The 20,531-nt window shown below is 38.6% G+C and overlaps 1 protein-coding gene across 8 annotated transcripts in view; it reads right to left on the bottom strand.

Moving 5' to 3' along the window:
• The window catches only part of EXOC6B (exocyst complex component 6B), a 708,873-nt gene that overhangs the window by 663,444 nt on the left and 24,898 nt on the right, over positions 1 to 20,531 (bottom strand). The window contains exon 1 of one of the 8 annotated variants that reach the window (XM_060309970.2): positions 7,964 to 8,056. The exons of the other annotated variants lie outside the window; for them this stretch is intronic. Within the exon in view, the coding sequence (XP_060165953.1) occupies positions 7,964 to 7,965 (2 nt within the window). The 5' untranslated portion in view covers positions 7,966 to 8,056. Of the gene's footprint in view, positions 1 to 7,963; positions 8,057 to 20,531 lie in introns of those variants that run through there. 8 annotated transcript variants of the gene reach the window in all.

The following is a 20,531-nucleotide window of genomic DNA, read 5'->3' as shown; positions in this document are numbered from 1 at the left end:
GGGTGCAGAGGGCAAAGTGGAGAGATTCCCACACAGAGGATCGATGCCGACCAGCACTCACCAGCCCGAGAGGCTTGTCTGCTCACACGCCAGCTGGGACGGGTGGGGGCTGGGAGATCAGATCCGGGTTGGCTGCGCAAACACAGACTGAAGGATGCTAATGCGCCACAGCTAGGCGGGAGGGAGTCTGGGAAAAAGTCTGGAACTGCCTAAGAGGCAAGACACTGTTGTTCCGGGGTGCGCGAGGAGAGGGGATTAAGATCGCTGCTTAAAGGAGCTCCAGAGACGGGTGCAAGCCGCGGCTGTCAGCACGGATCTCAGAGACGGGAAATAAACGCTGAGGATGCTGCTGCAGCCACCAAAAAGCCTGTGCGCAAGCACAGGTCACTATCCACACCTCCCCTTCCCGGAGCCTGTGCAGCCCACCACTCCAGGGTCCCGTGATCCAGGGACAACTTCCCCAGGAGAACGCACGGCGTGCCTCAGTCTGGTGCAACGTCACGCCGGCCTCTGCTGCCGCAGGCTCGCACCACATCCGTACCCCTCCCTCCCCCCAGCCTGAGTGAGCCAGAGGCCCCTAATCAGCTGCTACTTTAACCCCCGTCCTGTCTCAGTGAAGAACAGATGCCCTCAGGCCACCTACACGCAGAGGCGGGGCCAAATCCAAAGCTGAACCCCGGGAGCTGTGTGAATGAAAAGAGAAACAGAAGCAGCGGATTAAATCTCCACAATCAACTTGATGTACCCTGCATCTCTGGAATACCTGAATAGACAACGAATCATCCCAAAATTGAGGCAGTGGACTTTGGGAGCAACGATATATTTTTTTTTTCCTTTTTCTTTTTTTGTGAGTGTGTATGTGTACGATTCTTTGTGTGATTTTGTCTGTATATATCTTTGCTTTTACCATTTGTCCTAGGGTTCTTCTGTCTGTCCGTTTTTTTTGTTTTTTGGGATTTGTTTTTTTCTTAGTATATTTTTTAGCGCTTGTTATCATTAGTGGATTTGTTTTTTGGTTTGGTTGCTCTCTTCTTTCTTTTTTCTTTTATCTTCTTTATTTTTTAAATTAATTTATTATTATTTATTTTTAGTTGCTTTGGGTCTCCGCTGCTGCGAGGGCCCTCTCCATTTGAGGCAAGCGGGGGCTACTCCTCGCTGCGGTGCGCGGGCCCCCCACCGCAGTGGCCTCTCCCGTTGCAGAGCACGGGCTCCAGGCATGCGGGCCTCAGCAGCCGTGGCGCGCAGGCTCCAGAGCGCAGGCTCAGTAGTTGTGGCGCATGGGCCCAGTTGCTCTGCAGCATGTGGGATCTTCCCAGACCAGGGCTTGAACCCGTGTCCCCTGCACTGGCAGGCGGATTCCCAACCACTGAGCCACCAGGGAAGTCCTTTTCTTTATTGTGAATAATTTTTTATTTTTTAATTTAATAACTTCCTTTTTCTTTCTTTCTTTCTTTCTTTCTTTCTTTCTTTCTTTCTTTCTTTTTTTCTCCCTTTTCTTCTGAGCAGTGTGGTACTTGGGCCAGGTGTCAGGCCTGTGCCTCTGAGGTGGGAGAGCCGAATTCAAGACATTGGTCCACCAGAGACCCCCAGCTCCATATAATGGCGAAAGGTCTCCCAGAGATCTCCATCTCAACACTAAGACCCAGCTCCAATCAACGACCAGCAAGCTACAGTGCTGGACACCCTATGCCAAACAACTAGCAAGACAGGAACACAATCCCACCCATTAGCAGAGAGGCTACCTAAAATCATAATAAGGTCACAGACCCCCCAAAACACACCACTGGACGCAGTCCTGCCCACCAGAAAGATAAGATCCGGCCTCATCCTCCAGAACACAGGCACCAGTCCCCTCCACCAGGAAGCCTACACAACCCACTGAATCAACCTTAGCCACTGGGGGCAGACACCAAAAACAACGGGAACTACATACCTGCCGCCTGCGAAAAGGAAGCCCCACACACAGTAAGTGAAGCAAAATGAGAAGACAGAGAAACACACAGCATATGAAGGAGCAAGGTAAAAACCCACCAGACCAAACAAATGAAGAGGACACAGGTACTCTACCTGAATAAGGATTCAGAGTAATAATAGTAAAGATGATCCAAAATCTTGGAAATAGAATGGAGAAAATACAAGAAATGTTTAACAAGCACCTAGAAGAAATAAAGAGCAAACAAACAATGATGAACAACACAATAAATGAAATTTTAAATTCTCTAGAAGGGATCAATAGCAGAATAACTGGGGCAGAAGAACGGGTAATTGACCTGGAAGATAAAAGAGTGGAAATAACTACTTCAGAGCAGAATAAAGAAAAAGGAATGACAAGAATTGAGGACAGTCTTAGAGACCTCCAGGACATTACATGCACCAACATTCGAATTATAGGGGTCCCAAAAGAAGAAGAGAAAAAGAAAGGGACTGAGAAAATATATGAAGAGATTATAGTTGAAAACTTCCCTAATATGGGAAAGGAAATAGTAAATCAAGTCCAGGAAGCACAGGCAGTCCCATACAGGATAAATCCAAGGAGAAACACGCCAAGACATATATTAATCAAACTTTCAAAAATTAAATACAAAGAAAAAATATTAAAAGCAGCAGGGAAAAACAACAAATAACATACAAGGGAATCCCCATAAGGTTAACAGTGGATCTTTCAGCAGAAACTCTGCAAGCCAAAAGGGAGTGGCAGGACATACTTAAAGTGATGAAAGGGAAAAGCCTACAACCAAGATTACTCTATCCAGCAAGGATCTCATTCAGATTCAACTGGGAAATTAAAACCTTTACTCACAAGGAAAAGCTAAGAGAATTCAGCACCACCAAACCAGCTTTACAACAAATGCTAAATGAACTTCTCTAGGCAGGAAACACAACAGAAGGAAAAGACGTATAATAATTAACCCAAAACAATTAAGAAACTGGTAATAGGAACATACATATCGATAATTACCTTAAATGTAAATAGATTAAATGCTCCAACCAAAAGACAGCCTGGCTGAATGGATACAGAAACAAGGCCTGTATATATGCTGTCTACAACAGACCCACTTCAGACCTAGGGACCCATACAGACTGAAAGTGTGGCGATGGAAAAAGATACTCCATGCAAATGAAAAGCAAAAGAAAGCTGGAGTAGGAATTCTCATATCAGACAAAACAGACTTTAAAATAAAGACTATTACAAGAGACAAAGAAGGACACTACATAACGATCAAAGAACCAATCAAAGAAGATATAACAATTTTAAGTATTTACACAACGAACGTAGGAGCACCTCAATACATAAGTCAAATGCTAACAGCCATAAAAGGGGAAATCGACAGTAATACAATCATAGTAGGGGACTTTAACACCCCACTTTCACCAATGGACAGATCATCCAAAATGAAAATAAATAAGGAAACAAAAGCTTTAAATGACACATTAAGCAAGATGGACTTAATTGATATTTATAGGACATTCCATCCAAAAACAACAGAATACACTTTCTTCTCAAGTGCTCATGGAACATTCTCCAGGATAGATCATATCTGGAGTCACAAATCAAGCCTTGGTAAATTTAAGAACACTGAAATCGTATCAAGCATCTTTTCTGACCAAAACGCTATGAGACTAGATATCGATCACAGGAAAAACATCTGTACAAACTACAAACACATGGAGGTAAACAATCCACTACTTAATGACCAAGAGATCACTGAAGAAATCAAAGAGGAAGTCAAGAAAATACCTAGAAACAAATGACAATGAAAACACAAAACTTACGGGATGCAGGAAAAGCAGTTCTAAGAGGGAAGTTTAAAGCAATCCAATCCTACCTCAAGAAACAAAAAACATCTCAAATAAACAACCTAACCTTACACCTAAAGCAATTAGAGAAAGAAAAACAAAACAAACAAAAAAAAACCAAAGTTAGCATAAGGAAAGAAATCATAAAGATCAGAGCAGAAATAAATGAAACAGAAATGAAGGAAATAGCAAAGATCAATAAAACTAAAAGCTGGTTCTTTGAGAAGATAAACAAAATTGATTAGCCAGACCATTAGCCAGACTCATCATGAAAAAAGGGAGAAGACTCAAATCAATAGAATTAGAAATGAAAAAGGAAAAGTAACAATGGACACTGTAGAAATACAAAGGATCATGAGAGATTACTACAAGCAACTCTATGCCAATAATATAGACAACCTGGAAGAAATGGAAACATTTTTAGAAAAGCACAACCTTCCGCGACTGAACCAGGAAGAAACAGAAAATATAAACAGACCAATCACAAGCACTGAACTTGAGACTGTAATTAAAAATCTTCCAACAAACAAAAGCCCAGGACCAGATGGCTTCACAGGCGAATTCTATTAAACATTTAGAGAAGAGCTAACACCTATTCATCTCAAACTCTTCCAAAATACAGCAGAGGGAGGAACACTCCCAAACACATTCTACGAAGGCACCATCACCCTGATACCAAAGCCAGACAAAGATGTCACAAAGAAAGAAAACTACAGGCCAATATCACTGATGAACACACATATAAAAATCCTCAACAAAATACTAGTAAACAGAATCCAGCAGCACATTAAAAGGATCATACACCATGATCAAGTGGGGTTTATTCCAGGAATGAAAGGCTTCTTCAATACACGCAAATCAATCAACGTAATACACCATATTAACAAATTGATGGACAAAAACCATATGATCATTTCAATAGATGAAGAGAAAGCTTTTGACAAAATTCAACACCCATTTATGATAAAAACCCTGCAGAAAGTAGGCATAGAGGAACTTACCTCAACATAATGAAGGCCATATATGACAAACCCGCAGCCAACATTGTCCTCAATGGTGAAAACCTGAAACCATTTCCACTAAGATCAGGAAAAAGACAAGGTTGCCCACTCTCACCACTATTATTCAACATAGTTTTGGAAGTCCTAGCCACAGCAATCAGAGAAGAAAAAGAAATAAAAGGAATACAAATTGGAAAAGAAGTAGTAAAACTGTCACTGTTTGCAGATGACATGATACTATATGTAGAGAATCCTAAAGATGCCATCAGGAAACTACTAGAGCTAATCAATGAATTTGGTAAAGTTGCAGGATACAAAATTAATGCACAGAAATCTCTTGCATTCCTGTACACTAATGATGAAAAATCTGAAAAAGAAATTAAGGAAACACTCCCATTTACCACTGCAACCAAAAGAATAAAATACCTAGGAATAAACCTACCTAGGGAGACAAAAGACCTGTATGCAGAAAATTATAAGACACTGATGAAAGAAATTAAAGATGACACAAATAGATGGAGAGATATACCATTTTCTTGGATTGGAAGAATCAATATTGTGGAAATGACTATACTACTCAAAGCAACCTACAGATTCAGTTCAATCCCTATCAAATTACCAATGGCAGTTTTTACAGAACTAGAACAAAAAAATCTTAAAATTTGTATGGACGCACAAAAGACCCTGAATAGCCAAAGCAGTCTTGAGGGAAAATAACAGAGCTGGAGGAATCAGGCTCCCGGACTTCAGACTATACTACAAAACTACAGTAATCAAGACAATATGTTACTGGCACAAAAACAGAAATATAGATCAATGGAACAGGATAGAAAGCCCAGAGATAAACCCACGCACCTATGGTCAACTAATCTATGACAAAGGAGGCAAAGATATACAATGGAGAAAAGACAGTCTCTCCAATAAGTGGTGCTGGGAGAACTGGACAGCTACTTGTAAAAGAATGAAATTAGAATACTCCCTAACACCATACACAAAAATAAACTCAAAATGGATTAAAGACCTAAATGTAAGATCGGACACTATAAAACTCTTAGAGGAAAACATAGGGAGAACACTCTATGACATAAATCACAGCAAGATCTTTTTTGATCCATCTCCTAGAGTAATGGACATAAAAACAAAAATAAACAAATGGGACCTAATGACACTTAAAAGTTTTTGCACTGCAAAGGAAACTACAAACAAGACGAAAGACAACCCTCGGAATGGAAGAAAATATTTGCAAACAAATCAACGGACAAAGGATTAACCTCCAAAGTATATAAATAGCTCATGCAGCTCAATATTAAAAAAACAAACAACCCAATCCAAAAATGGGCAGAAGACCTAAACAGACATTTCTCCAAAGAAGACATACAGATGGCCAAGCAGCACATGAAAAGCTGCTCAACATCACTAATTATTAGAGAAATGCAAAACAAAACTACAATGAGGTATCAGCTCACACCAGTTAGAATGGGCATCATTAGAAAATCTACAAACAACCAATGCTGGAGAGGGTGTGGAGAAAAGGGAACCCTCTTGCACTGTTGGTGGGAATATAAACTGATACAGCCACTATGGAGAACAGTATCGAGGTTCCTTAAAAAACTAAAAACAGAATTATCATATGACCTAGCAATCCGACAACTGGGCATATACCCTGAGAAAACCATAATTCAAAAAGAATCATGTACCACAATGTTCATTGCAGCTCTATGTACAATAGCCAGGACATGGAAGCAACCTAAGTGTCCATCGACAGATGAATGGATAAAGAAGATGTGGTACATATATACAATGGAATATTACTCAGCCATAAAAAGAAACGAAACTGAGTTATTTATAGTGAGGTGGATGGACTTAGAATCTGTCATACAGAGGGAAGTAAGTCAGAAAGAGAAAAACAAATACCATATGCTAACACATATATATGGAACCTAGGAAATGGTACAGATGAACTGGTTTGCAGGGCAGAAATTGCAACACAGATGTAGAGAAAAAACGTAGGGACATCAAGGGGGGAAGAGGGGGGGTGTGTGTGTGATGAATTGGGAGATTGGGATTGACATGTATACACTGATGTGTATTAAATGGATGACTAATAAGAACCTGCCGTATAAAAAAATAATAAAATTAAATATAAGGGAAAAAACAGTATTAGGTACCTTAGAGTATTTGAAAAGTATTTCAAAAACATTTGTTCAACTTGATTTCCAAATAAAAAGAGAGATTTTGGGGGCCTATTCACTAAAAAATAAAAAAATAAATTAAATCTAAAAACAAAGAAAATGGTTATAAAGAACCTACCGGGCAGGACAGGAATAATGACAAAGATGTAGAGAATGGACTTGAGGACACGGGGAGGGAGAAGGGTAAGCTGGGACGAAGTGAGAGAGTGGCATGGACTGATACATACTACCAAATGTAAAATAGATAGTGGGAAGCAGCCACATAGCACAGGGAGATCACCTCGGTGCTTTGTGACCACCTAGAGGTGTGGGATAGGGAGGGTGGGAGGGAGACACAAGAGGGAGGAGATATGGGGATATACGTATATGTACAGCTGATTCACTTTGTTATAAAGCAGAAAGTAACACACAATTGTAAAGCAATTATACTCCAATAAAGATGTTTAAAAAAAAAAAAAAAGACCCAACACAGCCAAAAATAAATAAAGAAATTTTTTTTAAAAAGGTCTGTCATATAGTTTCTGGGACCCAAAGCAGTCCCACCAAAAGCTATGCTTTCAGCTTACTCTGGTCTCCAGAATTCTTTAAGCTGAATATAGGGAACAAACTGTTCATAGCTCCTTTCTTAAGTAATGTAGGAGGCAAGACAAAAGTGGCCCATTTTAATCCAAAACTTCTCAGTAGAAAACAAAATAAGAGTCTAGAAAATCAGAGGATTACTATTGGCACTAAAAGCAATCTGGAGCTGGGGATGTACATATTGATATCACTGCAACCTCTCTGGGTGGTTTTTAAAAGCCACTTTATCTGTCTGCTTAAATTGAAAGCAATACTAACCATACTTTCTGAACTGAAAATAGGCCAATTAAAAATAAATTTAAAACCAAGGGCTAAATAAATGCTTATTAAGAAATAATAATGATGAGAGAACAAACACAGCTGGGAAGGAGTCAATACTCAAAGGATATGTACATAGTAGAGGATAAGCAATTCTTGATGAAGTCATCTTTTCAATCCTTGGAGTATACTGTAAATCTGATTGCACAGCATCACATCTGGCTTCACTGCAGTAAACACCTAAGACAGTGAGGCACACAATAATTCAACATGAGACGGTCTTCAGCAACCAACCCTGTAAGTTTTTGCTTTGTAATCCTGAACTCACTGAAAATTCCAAATAATTTCCTCAAATCCCAGTTTTGGCATTCCAGAATGGACCCTGTTAAATGAGAATTAATCCTGGAGGCCCAGAATAAACTACAGTAGTTTAACCAGACTCTGCCACATAGCCATAGAAAAATGGAGTCCCTCCCTGGAAACGGATATAATCTAATGTTCTTCAATAGAACTTTCTCAGGATATATCTCCATTAAATACTTCGGCGAGCATTTACATGTACAATGAATGTAGACTACCAACTATTTTCTGGCAACTTTCAAGTCAAATTTAATCATTAATAACAGCACAGTGGAAAAAAATCTTGATTCAAATCCCAGCTCTACCACTTATTAGTTGTAGAACCCTGAGAAAGTTACCTAACCAATCTGACATAAACTGGTAATAATGACACCTAAAGCCACAAGATATGGGTTAACTCTGGCTGTTAAAACTGAATCTTTGGTCTCAGGATTATTATGAAGATTAAATAATGTACCCAACTAGCAAGACATATGACACAAAGCAGCAGTAGCACTTAAATGTAGTTTCCTTGTCCTTATCATTATTTCTAGATTTTCTTATTTCAATTCCATCCACTTTTTTTGAACTTTATCCTCCCTACCAAAAGCCTATAGCATCTACTTCAAGTCATGGTGAGAGAAATATAATAAGGAAAATATTATCATTTACTTACTGTTAACTATTAGCCAGACACTGAGCTAACTGCTTTATATAGTTTATCTCTCTTAATCCTTGCAACTTTCATAAAGTAGTTATATTATTCCAGTTTACAGTTAAAGAAACTGAGGTTAAAAGGTTAGATAATTTGCCCCAATTCACTTGGTCACTAGAATCATTACTTTTGCCCTACTGAGAATCCCTCCCTAATCACTACCTCACATTCCTTGCCCCGAAGGTAACCATTACCCTGAGTTTGTGATAATCATTTCCTTGTTTTCCTTTATATTTTACCATATACATATGCACTATAAACAATATTGGTTAGTTTTGCTTATTCTTGAATATTATGCAAATGGCATATAAGACTATTCTTTTGTGCCACTTCTTTCAATATTACATAAATAATGAGCTGAATCCATGTTGTTCTACCTTACCTGTGAGTCATCAATTTTCATTACTATATAATGTTCTACCAAACAACCCTATTGTTTTTGTACATCTGAATCATTTCCATGTTTTAGTTATTATATACATTGATGCTGCAATCATTTCCTTGACATGTAACCTGATGTAAATGCAAAAGATTTTCTTTTATGCAGTGACCTTCAAACAGACACATACCTACACAAAGAGTACACAAAGAACACACAAAAACTTTCCAAATAGTAAATGGGCATACTGTTTCTCAAGAATCCAACTCAGACCCTAACACCCATATATGCTATTTCCTAAAACTGATCTGCCTAATAACAGGCTACATTTATAATACAGTAACCTTAGAAAATAAAGGCTTACTCCTCACCCATCCCGCATATTACTATGATGCATTGGTTCCAAATATAAAACTCACAGAAGGGTAAAATGTTTAGTCTTGAAGGGAAGAAAGAATTGACGGGTTAGAATAATGTTATAAATTCCACAACAGAGATACGAACAATGTTCTTTAGAAGCAAAGAAAATGAACTACTTAACTACCTAAAGGAGTCAGGAAAAAAGAGATGACACACCTGAAGTGGGCCTTGAAGAGTAGGTATGGTTTTGAGGTGGAAAATGGTTGAAAGGACAACCCTTACAAACAAGTCAATGAGATGTAAGAGGAAGTCATTAGGTAGAGCATCAGGAAAAACTATTTTAAAGGCGGATAATTCAACTGGGAGATGAGCCCCTTTTGCCACTGGGAAGATAAAGATCTACTAGAAACAAAAAGGTACACTAGAAAACAAGATGCCTGAATAATTTGTACCTAGAACAACAAATATGACATGGACAAAAAGTTGGTAGATAGTATGTAAGGCATATTAATAAAATGGAAGAGAAGGAACACTGAGAAAACTAAATTCAGCCTCAGTCTCTTCACTGGAGCCATGGTGTACCAGCAGAAACTGCTCTAAATCTCACTCCAAAAGGGAGGTGTTCCTTGGTATTACGGATGAGAGATGAATACTAATTTATGAACAACTAATTGCCCTCCCACTGACCACTGCCATGTTGCTCAGTATACTCATTAGCCGTGATATAAACAGAGAAATCCTGTCTCATGCTATATACATCCACCCTTGTTAGGAGCAGCTAAATTCTGGTAAAACATAGATAACCCATCATTTGACCTTTGATTTGGAGCTCATATTTGAAACTATTGTTTCTCTGTGTATGGCATCTTAAATATGTATGACATGACTCTCCAAACTGGCAGTCACATGGGCCTCTTAACCTAACTCAGTATCAGCTGCTCTGCAATGATTATCTAGTTTTCAGGTGATCCTCCCTCCAGAGCTCCCCAAAGTCAATGTCAAACAATACCAAAGGTAATTTTGAAATTTGGTGAATGTCACCCAGATACTTTGATGAGATGCGGAGCTACAAACAGAAAAAGAAAGTTTATTCATTTAAAGTACACCAATAATCAAAAACAATTTAATCATTTCCTACCACTTTATAAATCTCTTTCCTTTATTCACTTCCTAGAGAAGGTACTGCTATGTTATGACCTAAACATAAGCAGATGAATGAGTTCAGTGACTTTTATTTGACAAATGATCAAAATAAACACTGAGTACCTAACATGACTCATTTACAGTAGTAGGTGCTAGAAACAAGGAATTCATAACCTGCTCAGGAAACAAATGTGAACTAACCATAATGAGCTAATTGCTATAACAAATAATAAAAAGTGTGAAATCTAAGTGAAAAGAAATAACAGAGAAGTTCTAATAGGAACTAAGTAAGGGAAACATCACAGAAGAGGCGCCATCTCACTTAGGCCTCGAAAAAATACTGGGAGTTTATCCAGTGGAGGTGAGGGGAATAAAGGAAAAAGACGAAATCCTCCAGGAATAACAATCTAGTGCGGCTGAATCAGTGATTCTCAACCCTGGCTGGAAAGGGACTGAGTCTTGGATATATAATTTTATACCATTTCACAGATGTTTCTGAGGTACAGCCAGGTTTGAGAAGCACTAAGCTAGAAAGATTACTTGGGTTGGGAGATAGGGTCGGAGGAAGGGGAGAGCTAGAGTTAGACTAGGGCTAGACTGAAAAGGCCTTCAAAGCCAAACTAGCCCTCTAAGAGGCCATCCCAAAACTATTACAAAATTTCTACGTGATCATTATTATAGTGAAAGGAATCATACATTTCATCACATTTGGATTCTGCCCCCCCAAAAAAATCTCTTTTGTTAGCAATAAGGTAACCAAGTTTTTAAACAGAGGAATGACATAAAAACTATCCTTTCCGGGCTTCCCTGGTGGCGCAGCGGTTGAGAGTCTGCCTGCCGATGCAGGGGACATGGGTTCGTGCCATGGTCCGGGAAGATCCCATATGCCGCGGAGCGGCTGGGCCCGTGAGCCGTGGCCACTGAGCCTGCGCGTCCGGAGCCTGTGCTCCACAATGGGAGAGGCCACAGTGGTGAGAGGCCCGCGTACCACAAAAAAAAAAAAAAAAAAAAAACTATCCTTTCCTGTGGTAAGCAGTGTAATGGCCCCCCCAAAGAGGCCCATGAATACACTAGGCTACATGTCAAAAGGGAACTAAGGAGGAATTGAAGTTGCTAGTCAGCTGTGAGATAGGGTGATTAACCTGTATTATCCAGGTGGACCCAAAGTAATTATAAGGGTTTTGAAAAGTGGAAGAGGGAGAAAGAAGATGAGACTCTGAGAGAGAGGTATGAGGATGGAAGCAGGGTCAGAGAGAGGGGCTCTGTTGCTGACTTTGAATACAGAGGAAGGGGGCCACAAGCCAGGGAATGTAGATGGCCTCCAAAAGAAGGAAAAGGCAAGGAAACGAATTCTCCCCTGGAGCCCCCAGAAAGGAACTGCTGACACCTTGATTTTAGCTCAGTGAGACTCATGTCACACTTCTGAACTACAGAACTATAAGATAATAAACGTGTGCTGTTTTAAATTTGTGGTAATTTGTTACAGCAGCCATAGGAAATTAATATGCTTCCTCATTTAAAAATAATTTGAGTTCATTATCTCAGGTGCAGCTCAAAAAGTACCTCTCCTTCAAAGAATTAATTACTATTTTATCTGTCTTCCCTTATAAATACATATACTTATATCATAATTAGATGTTTACATAATCCTCTTCCCCACTAGACAATGTGCTCTTCAAGAACAGGGACCTATTTTATTCATCTCTCCATCCTGAACACATATTAGGCACTAAATAATTATTTGTTTAACAAATGAATCTCTCTCTTCACCCCTACTTTCATGTCTGTATTCCTCTTCCTTCCCCTACCAGTACATATAGGCCTTCTACCAGGACAATCCCTATGCTACTCTACGTGGTCAAGATTTGGAGGAAGAAGTCTCCCAGGCATCCCCACTGGTCTCTTATTGCCAGAGGACACAACTAGCTCAATTTGCAACCAGAAGCAATTTCACTTAGACCACAGGAGGAGAGCACCCATAAAGAGGAGATAATTTACCAAAAGGGAATAAGGCTACACTGCAGAGTAAACTTCCCAAAAAAGCATGTCTAATAATGTACAAATATACCTCAGGCTACAGTACTTCTAAGGAGAAGAGGTATAGAGTAGATAAATTAAGCTTCTGGGAGGATAAATTAATTGTAGGAGGGGACTTTAGACATAAACAATGGGAGGAATGAACTGAGTCAAAGGAATGGCTTCCTCTGGAAATCCCAAAACTGGTATCATCATGCCTGACGCCACCAGCACCACTGATCACTCCATCATTTTCTTTGGTACATCCTTTCCCATACTAATCAAGCAGCATTAGTCTGGTTCTCTTCCTCAGCAAGGGTGGTTTATCTGAAGGGACAAGGGAAGAGCTGTTTATATATCTCAGTTTCTTGCTATACCTGGTCCTGACAAAAATGTCCCTTTTTTCTCTGATTCCCTCATTAAAGGAAGAAACTCTAGCTAGACATAAAGAAGTTCCCAAAATTGTTTAGCTCAATGTGGGTAATAGACAAGAAAAGATAAGAGAAGGTCTCTATATAGAAGAATACAAAAGCAGAGGAAGGGTAAATGGTCTAGAATTTGAATATTTTATTAGAGGAGGAGGCGGGACTAAGTTTGAGATGAATTTGGAGGGAAAAGACTAAGTTAAAAAACAGAAATTTAAGAACTCTCTCAAGGAGTCATTCCAACATAGCACCACTAGGAAAAATTATCATAAACTCAAGGCTATACAAAGTATAGCTAAAACAATATACTTTGCCAATAGAAAACACCAGAAGAATTCTTAATATATTCTGTGTATTGAAAAGAAAAAGGAAAACATGCTTAATGTTAAGTAACATATTATTTCCATGTTCATTTTTAATAATCTATTTTCTCATCTCATTATTCACTTAATTCAGAACTAAATATTAATTTTACCAAAACACAAACTGAGTCAAATGCTAAATCACAAAGAATAAATTTACCACAAATTAGACCAATACATTTTCTAGACATACTAAACTGGATCAAAATACTATATCTGTCAAAACAATATTTCATTTGATTCAAGTTCTGGATTAACTGAATCTCTCACCATGTACCTATCATCCAGCTTCAGTTAATTTTCATCATATGGAGAATTTTGTTTCATCCTCATCCCCACCCCAACAGAAAAAAACTAACCACAAAAAGGATGATAAAACTAATTTTACTTCCCATATTTATATTTTGTGAACAGTTGTTTTCCATGAAAAAAAATTCTGACATTATAAAAAAATTACTCAAACGTAATTTTTCAACTTAAGAATCTGCCAAAGAAATTCCCAATAAACTATGTTCTCTAATTTTTATTTTCATGTCCCTTGGGACTAACAGTAATTGACAGAGTAGACATTTAAGAAACATTTATAAACCAAACAATTAAATTTAAAAGAACACTTCTAGAGATGTAAACTTAGTAAACTTTGCCATTTTCCACCCCAAAAATTTACCTGTTGGAAAAGACAAACATAAAAGATTAGAATCCCATTTTGTGTAACTCTATGGAACAAAGAAAAATAAGTATATATGATTTTTACAATTCTTAACTTTATCACAAATTTAATTTATGAATCAATTCACCTTACATAAATTCAAAAGAAAAAAAGCATATAAAAATTGAATACTTTTAACTTTTAAAAAGTTAAACTCAGATCTGTAGCACGTTGACTTAAAATAACAACGTGCTACAAATAACAAATGTTGGCGAGAATTTGAAGAAAAAGGAACCCTTGTACACTGTTGGTAGGAATGTAAATTGGTTCAACCACTAGGGAAAACAGTATGGAGGTTGCTCAAAAAACTAAAAATAGAACTACCATACGACCCAACAACTCCACTCCTGAGTATATATCTGAAAAAAACAAAAACACTAATTCGAAAAGATACATGCACCCTAATGTTCATAGCAGCATTACAATAAGTCCCCTACATACGAACCTTCAAGTTGTGAACTTTCAAAGACACGAACGTGTGTTCGCATGTCCAATCACTAAGTTAGTTCTATTTGAGGAGGCACTGTTAGTTTCTGAGGCACAGGACCTGAACGTAGAACAGTACACGAAGGTTGCAGCAGCCGTTCAGAATGCAATCCAGTGCTACCATGTCATCTATGACAAGAAAAAAACAGCTACTACCCAGATATCACTAGATCATTTTTTCAAGAGGGCAGATAGAACTGAATTCAGCAAGGAACCAGAACCTGTGCCATCAACATAAGGCGTGAGTGAAACTGCAGCTTGCCCTCTGTCTATTGCTGATGATCCTTCAGCTCTACCATCTCCCCCCTCCTCTCCCTCCTCCAGTCAGTAACTCTTCTTGCCTGTTCACTTGATGCCAGCCCCGTATGCCAGCTGTTGTACTGTACTACTGTACTTTTCAAGGTACTGTGCTGTAAGATTAAAAATGTTTTCTTTATTTTTTGTTTTTTAATGTATTATTTGTGTGAAAAGTATTATAAACCTATTACAGTACAGTACTATATAGCCTATTGTGTTAGTTGGGTACCTAGGCTAACTTTGTTGGACTTATAAACAAACTGGACTTACAAACAGGCTCTTGGAGCAGAATTCATTTTTATGTAGGGGACTTACTGTACTTACGATTGCCAAGATATGGAAGCAACCTAAGTGTCCATCAACAGATGAATGGATAAAGAAGATGTGGCATATATATACAATAGGATACTACTCAGCCATAAAAAAAGAATGAAATGTTGCCATAAAAGCCTATGCAACTAGGTAAATGAGAAAAAGTTGACAGTAATATAAAAACAGCAATGAATTTATTTCCAAGTATTATTTTATGTAGTCATTTGGCCTAACATTCAATATCATTTGAAATGTGTTCTTAATTAAGGTTTAAAATTGCATTTTAATGTCAAAATGTATGTAAAAGAAACTTCTTTTGTTGTTTTTTTGGCTGCTTTGGGTCTTCATTGATGTGCATGGGCTTCCTCTAGTTGTGGCAAGCGGGAGCTACTCTTCGTTGCAATGCGCGGGCTTCTCATTGCAGTGGCTTCTCTCGTTGCGGAGCATGGGCTCTAGGTGCGTGGGCTTCAGTAGTTGCAGCACACGGGTCAGTAGTTGCAGTACGCAAGCCCCGTAGTTGCAGCACACGAGCCCCAGTGTGCACAGGCTTCAGTAGTTGTGGTGCATGGGCTCCGTAGACGTGCCTCACGGGCTCTACAACGCAGGCTCAGTAGCTGTGGTGCACGGACTTAGTTGCTCCGTGGCATGTGGGATTTTCCTGGACCAGGGATCGAACCCGTGTTCCCTGTATTGGCAGGCAGATTCTTAACCCCTGTGCCACCAGGGAAGTCTAAAAGAAACTATTTTTGAAATGTTTACAAGAAGAATAATCTTGGGAATTCCCTGGTGGTCCAGTGATTAGAACTCCGAACTCCGCGCTTCTACTGCAGGGGTCATGGGTTCAATCCCTGGTCAGTGAACTAAGATCCTGCAAGCCACGTGGCACAGCAAAAAACAAAGAATTTTTTCTTTTTGAAGAAATGGGACAAGCAAAACAAAACAACTGGGCTTCTCTGGTGGCGCAGTGGTTGAGAGTCTGCCTGCCAATGGAGGGGACGCAGGTTCGAGACCTGGTCTGGGAGGATCCCACATGCCACAGGGCAACTGGGCCCGTGAGCCACAACTGCTGAGCCTGCGCGTCTGGAGCCTGTGCTCCACAACAAGAGAGGCTGCGACAGTGAGAGGCCCGCGCACTGCGATGAAGAGTGGCCCCTGCTCGCCGCAACTAGAGAAAGCCCTCGCACAAAAACGAAGACCCAACACAGCCAAAAATAAATAAAAACAAATAAATAAATTTAAAAAAAAAAAAAAACTTACTTCTAACAAAGAAGCAAAATAATTATTGTTTAGGGTTCATAGTATCTCAAAATTATAGAATACTACGTAGACATTAAAAATTATAAATATAACAAAATAAAAACATTAAAAGAATTTACGAAATAATTTGCTTTAAAAATTAAAATTTACAGGGCTTCCCTGGTGGCGCAGTGGTTGAGAGTCCGCCTGCCGATGCAGGGGACACGGGTTTGTGCCCCAGTCTGGGAAGATCCCACATGCCAAGGAGTGGCTGGGCCCGTGAGCCATGGCCGCTGAGCCTGCGCGTCTGGAGCCTGTGCTCCACAATGGGAGAGGCCACAACAGTGAGAGGCCCGTGTACCGCAAAAAAAAAAAAAAAAAAAAAATTGAAATTTACAAATATGCTTTCAAGTAACTGTAAAGAATAAAATATATAGATTTCATTGATCTCTTATCATACCCAGGCATTCTTCTAACCTCTATACATGTAACAGTTCATTTAATTCTTATGACAACTTTAAGGCACTATTATTATCACTCACTTAAATGATAAATAACCAGAGGCAAACACAAGTTGATTTGACCAAGGTGATATAGCTAGTAAGTAATAAAGCCAGGGTTCAAACCCAAGCAGAATTCCAGAAAGATATGCCATTCTGCCTGTCATAAAATACCAAAATATCTGGTGGGAGATTTATAAGTGAATTTGTCAAGTTTTAATTTTAAGTTAAATATTCCTTTTCATATTACTTTGAAGTTAATTTAATAACAATGAATCAATAGTAGTAACAATAGCAAACATTTAATAGAAGCCCTGACTACATTATTTCTCACAATAGCCCTCATAAGATGAATGCTCTTACAGCCCCATTTTACAGGTAAAGAAAGTAAGGCACAAAAAGGGAAAGTAACTCACCCAAGATCACACAGTGAATAAGCAACAGAGCTAGAAATGGAATCCAACTAGTCTAACTCCAGAGTCTGGGACTGGGTTCTAAACCACCACACTAAAACTCAGGTAATAAAGAGAAATGAGAAGAGATGATTTCCACAATACTTTTATAAACTCTATGGTTTTGAATAGAACTGGATCTAAAGTCAAAGTAACATATGCTCTGGGCTTCCCTGGTGGCGCAGTGGTTGAGAGTCCGCCTACCGATGCAGGGGACACGGGTTCGTGCCCTGGTCTGGGAAGATCCCACATGCCGCAGAGCGGCTGGGCCCATGAGCCATGGCCACTGCGCCTGCGCATCCGGAGCCTGTGCTCCGCAACGGGAGAGGCCACAACAGTGAGAGGCCTGCGTACCAAAAACAAACAAAAAAAAGTAACATATGCTTTATCAAAGACTTTAAATCCATCTACCTAACGGAACAAATAAAATCCTCTTCCTTCTCATTCTCCACTGTGGTGATTACAAGTAACTGCAGTTTTTCAGAAGTAGCTAAAGAAACATAAATTGCATTATAAGGTTCAGGAATAAAATATCAAAATAGGTATTTGGGCTTGGTAGGACTATGATAGGTATAAAAATTCAGTTCAGGTATATGCCTCAAATCAGGAAGCCCCTTGTTCTCTGTAGAAAATGATGCTTAAGAAATAAACCCTGCATAGAGCAGCAGTTTCTATAGAAGTACAGAAAAAAAACATTAGCATCCTTACTATCAATATCCTAATCTCATTCTTTTAAATTTCTATTTTTCTGTGTATGTTTTACAAAATATATACATACAATATTTTAGTACTTGCATATAATTTATAAATAAATATACTTAAAGAAGGTAAGTGTGCTCATTGTTTACTGATAGGAATACATGGTCAAAAAATAGACAACTAGCAAAAAAAATTTTTTTTTACATCACTGTAAAGATGGTTTGACTTTTATTTTAAAGGTTTCCTTTTACACCCTAAAGTTTCAGGATATTTTTAGTTGTTTAACTGGTCACCAGATGAATTCCTAAAGCACCATGTTGACTGTCCCTACCCTGCAATAAAGGTCCTTCTCAGAAACTTTCAACAAAACTTGAATGAAGGACAAATAATGCAGTTGTCATCCCAGAAGGGGATGAATATAAAGGTATCATGAATATAAAGGTACATCTGGGACAGTGTTCTGCCACTCACCAAGATTAAGTAATCTTATCAGAACTATGATGAAATTTGAAGGGATAGAAAACTAAAGACTCTCAATCCCAGAACTATTAGAATTTTTATTTGCTCCAAGAATAGACATTGTCCATCTTAGAAAAAACATTTTCTACCATACGAAGAATGGAATAAAGTAAGTTACTATCTTTAAAACCATTTCAGTTTCCAGGCAAAACCTGTGGAAGCTTGTTGGAAGTGTTAATTCACTACCTTACTGAAGGGCAATTTGGCAATACATATCAAAATTTTAAATGTACATCTCCTTTGACCTAGCAATACCATTTCTTATAATTCATAAGATGATTAGACATATGTACAAAAATGTAATATAAAAACTTAAAACTGCTAGAAAATTGGAAACAATCTAAATGTTTACCACAATCATTGATTAAATAAATTGTGCAATCTATATAATGGAATACTAATTTGATGTACATCTGTGTCTATGTATATTGCTGAATTTTAGAAATAGATTACAAAATACCAGGTATAAACTGAATCATTTTAAGTGAGATTATAAATGTATATGAATGGATTGAAAAACATCTGGAATGAAGTATACCAAAATTAGTTTACTGTATTGATAATGGGATTTTAAGTATTTTTTTACTTTTATCTTTAAACGTTTCTTTTTAGTTTGAATTTTTTACTATATACATATATTATTTTCAAAATCAGAGAAAAAAATCCCTTTTCATCTTATAAAGAAAGAATTCTAAGATTTGGATACTTTTTTCAAAGACCTGAACCTATTTCTTTTCATAACAGATGCTAAGTACTATAAATTTAGAGAAGAATAAGACAATTTTATCTTAGAGCGGTGGTTCTCAAAGTGACTAGCAGCTGATCAGCATCACCTAAAACTAGTTAGAAATGCAAAATCTCAAGCCCCACTCCAGACATACTGAACTAGAAAATCTAGGGGTGGAGCCCACATCTGTATCCAGTTGGTTCTGATCCATTCTCCAGTTTGAGAACCAGTGTTTAAGATGAACTCAAAACCTGGCGATCTGAAAGGCCAATTTAAACACCTCTTGGTATTGTTAGTGCCACATAAATCCAAACAAATGGAGGCGATGTCTCCATCAGGAGAGCCTTTTTTTTTTTTTTTTTTTTTGCGGTACGCGGGCCTCTCACTGTTGTGGCCTCTCCCGTTGCAGAGCACAGGCTCGGGATGCACAGGCTCAGCGTCCATGGCTCACGGGCCTAGCCGCTCCGCTGCATGTGGGATCTTCCCGGACCGGGGCACGAACCCGTGTCCCCTGCATCGGCAGGCGGACTCTCAACCACTGCGCCACCAGGGAAGCCCCCAGGAGAGCCTTCTTGCTGATAAAATTTGGGAATAAAGACCTGAAAAATACTCGAAATATCAGAAATGAAGCAGCAATTCCACCTGAGCTATGACTAATCCTGTTGCAAACAGAACAAAACTTCCAAGCCCAACATTAGAAACAACAGCTCCAGATGGTGAATACTATCAAAAGCCTAGTGCTACCCAGGGCAACCTTCTGAAAACTCTAAGCAATAACAAATGGACTTGGAATCCTAACTGACAACACACTGATAGAATCACAACTAAGTAATACCCAGCCCTCTGGCAAAGATATAAGGTTTATTCAACATACAATGGAGCTATTAACAGGATCCAAGCATTAAGTCATCTCAAAATGTCAAGAACGTCCATATTAAGGCTTCAGAGTTACTTAATTATGAACAAACTAAACACATCAAAAATAAGTCTGAAACACTTTCACAGTAAATTCACTTAAGAGCTCATT

Source organism: Globicephala melas, chromosome 12 (assembly GCF_963455315.2).
Source record: "Globicephala melas chromosome 12, mGloMel1.2, whole genome shotgun sequence".
NCBI lineage: Eukaryota > Metazoa > Chordata > Mammalia > Artiodactyla > Delphinidae > Globicephala > Globicephala melas.
This window is presented reverse-complemented; position numbering and strand designations above follow the sequence as displayed.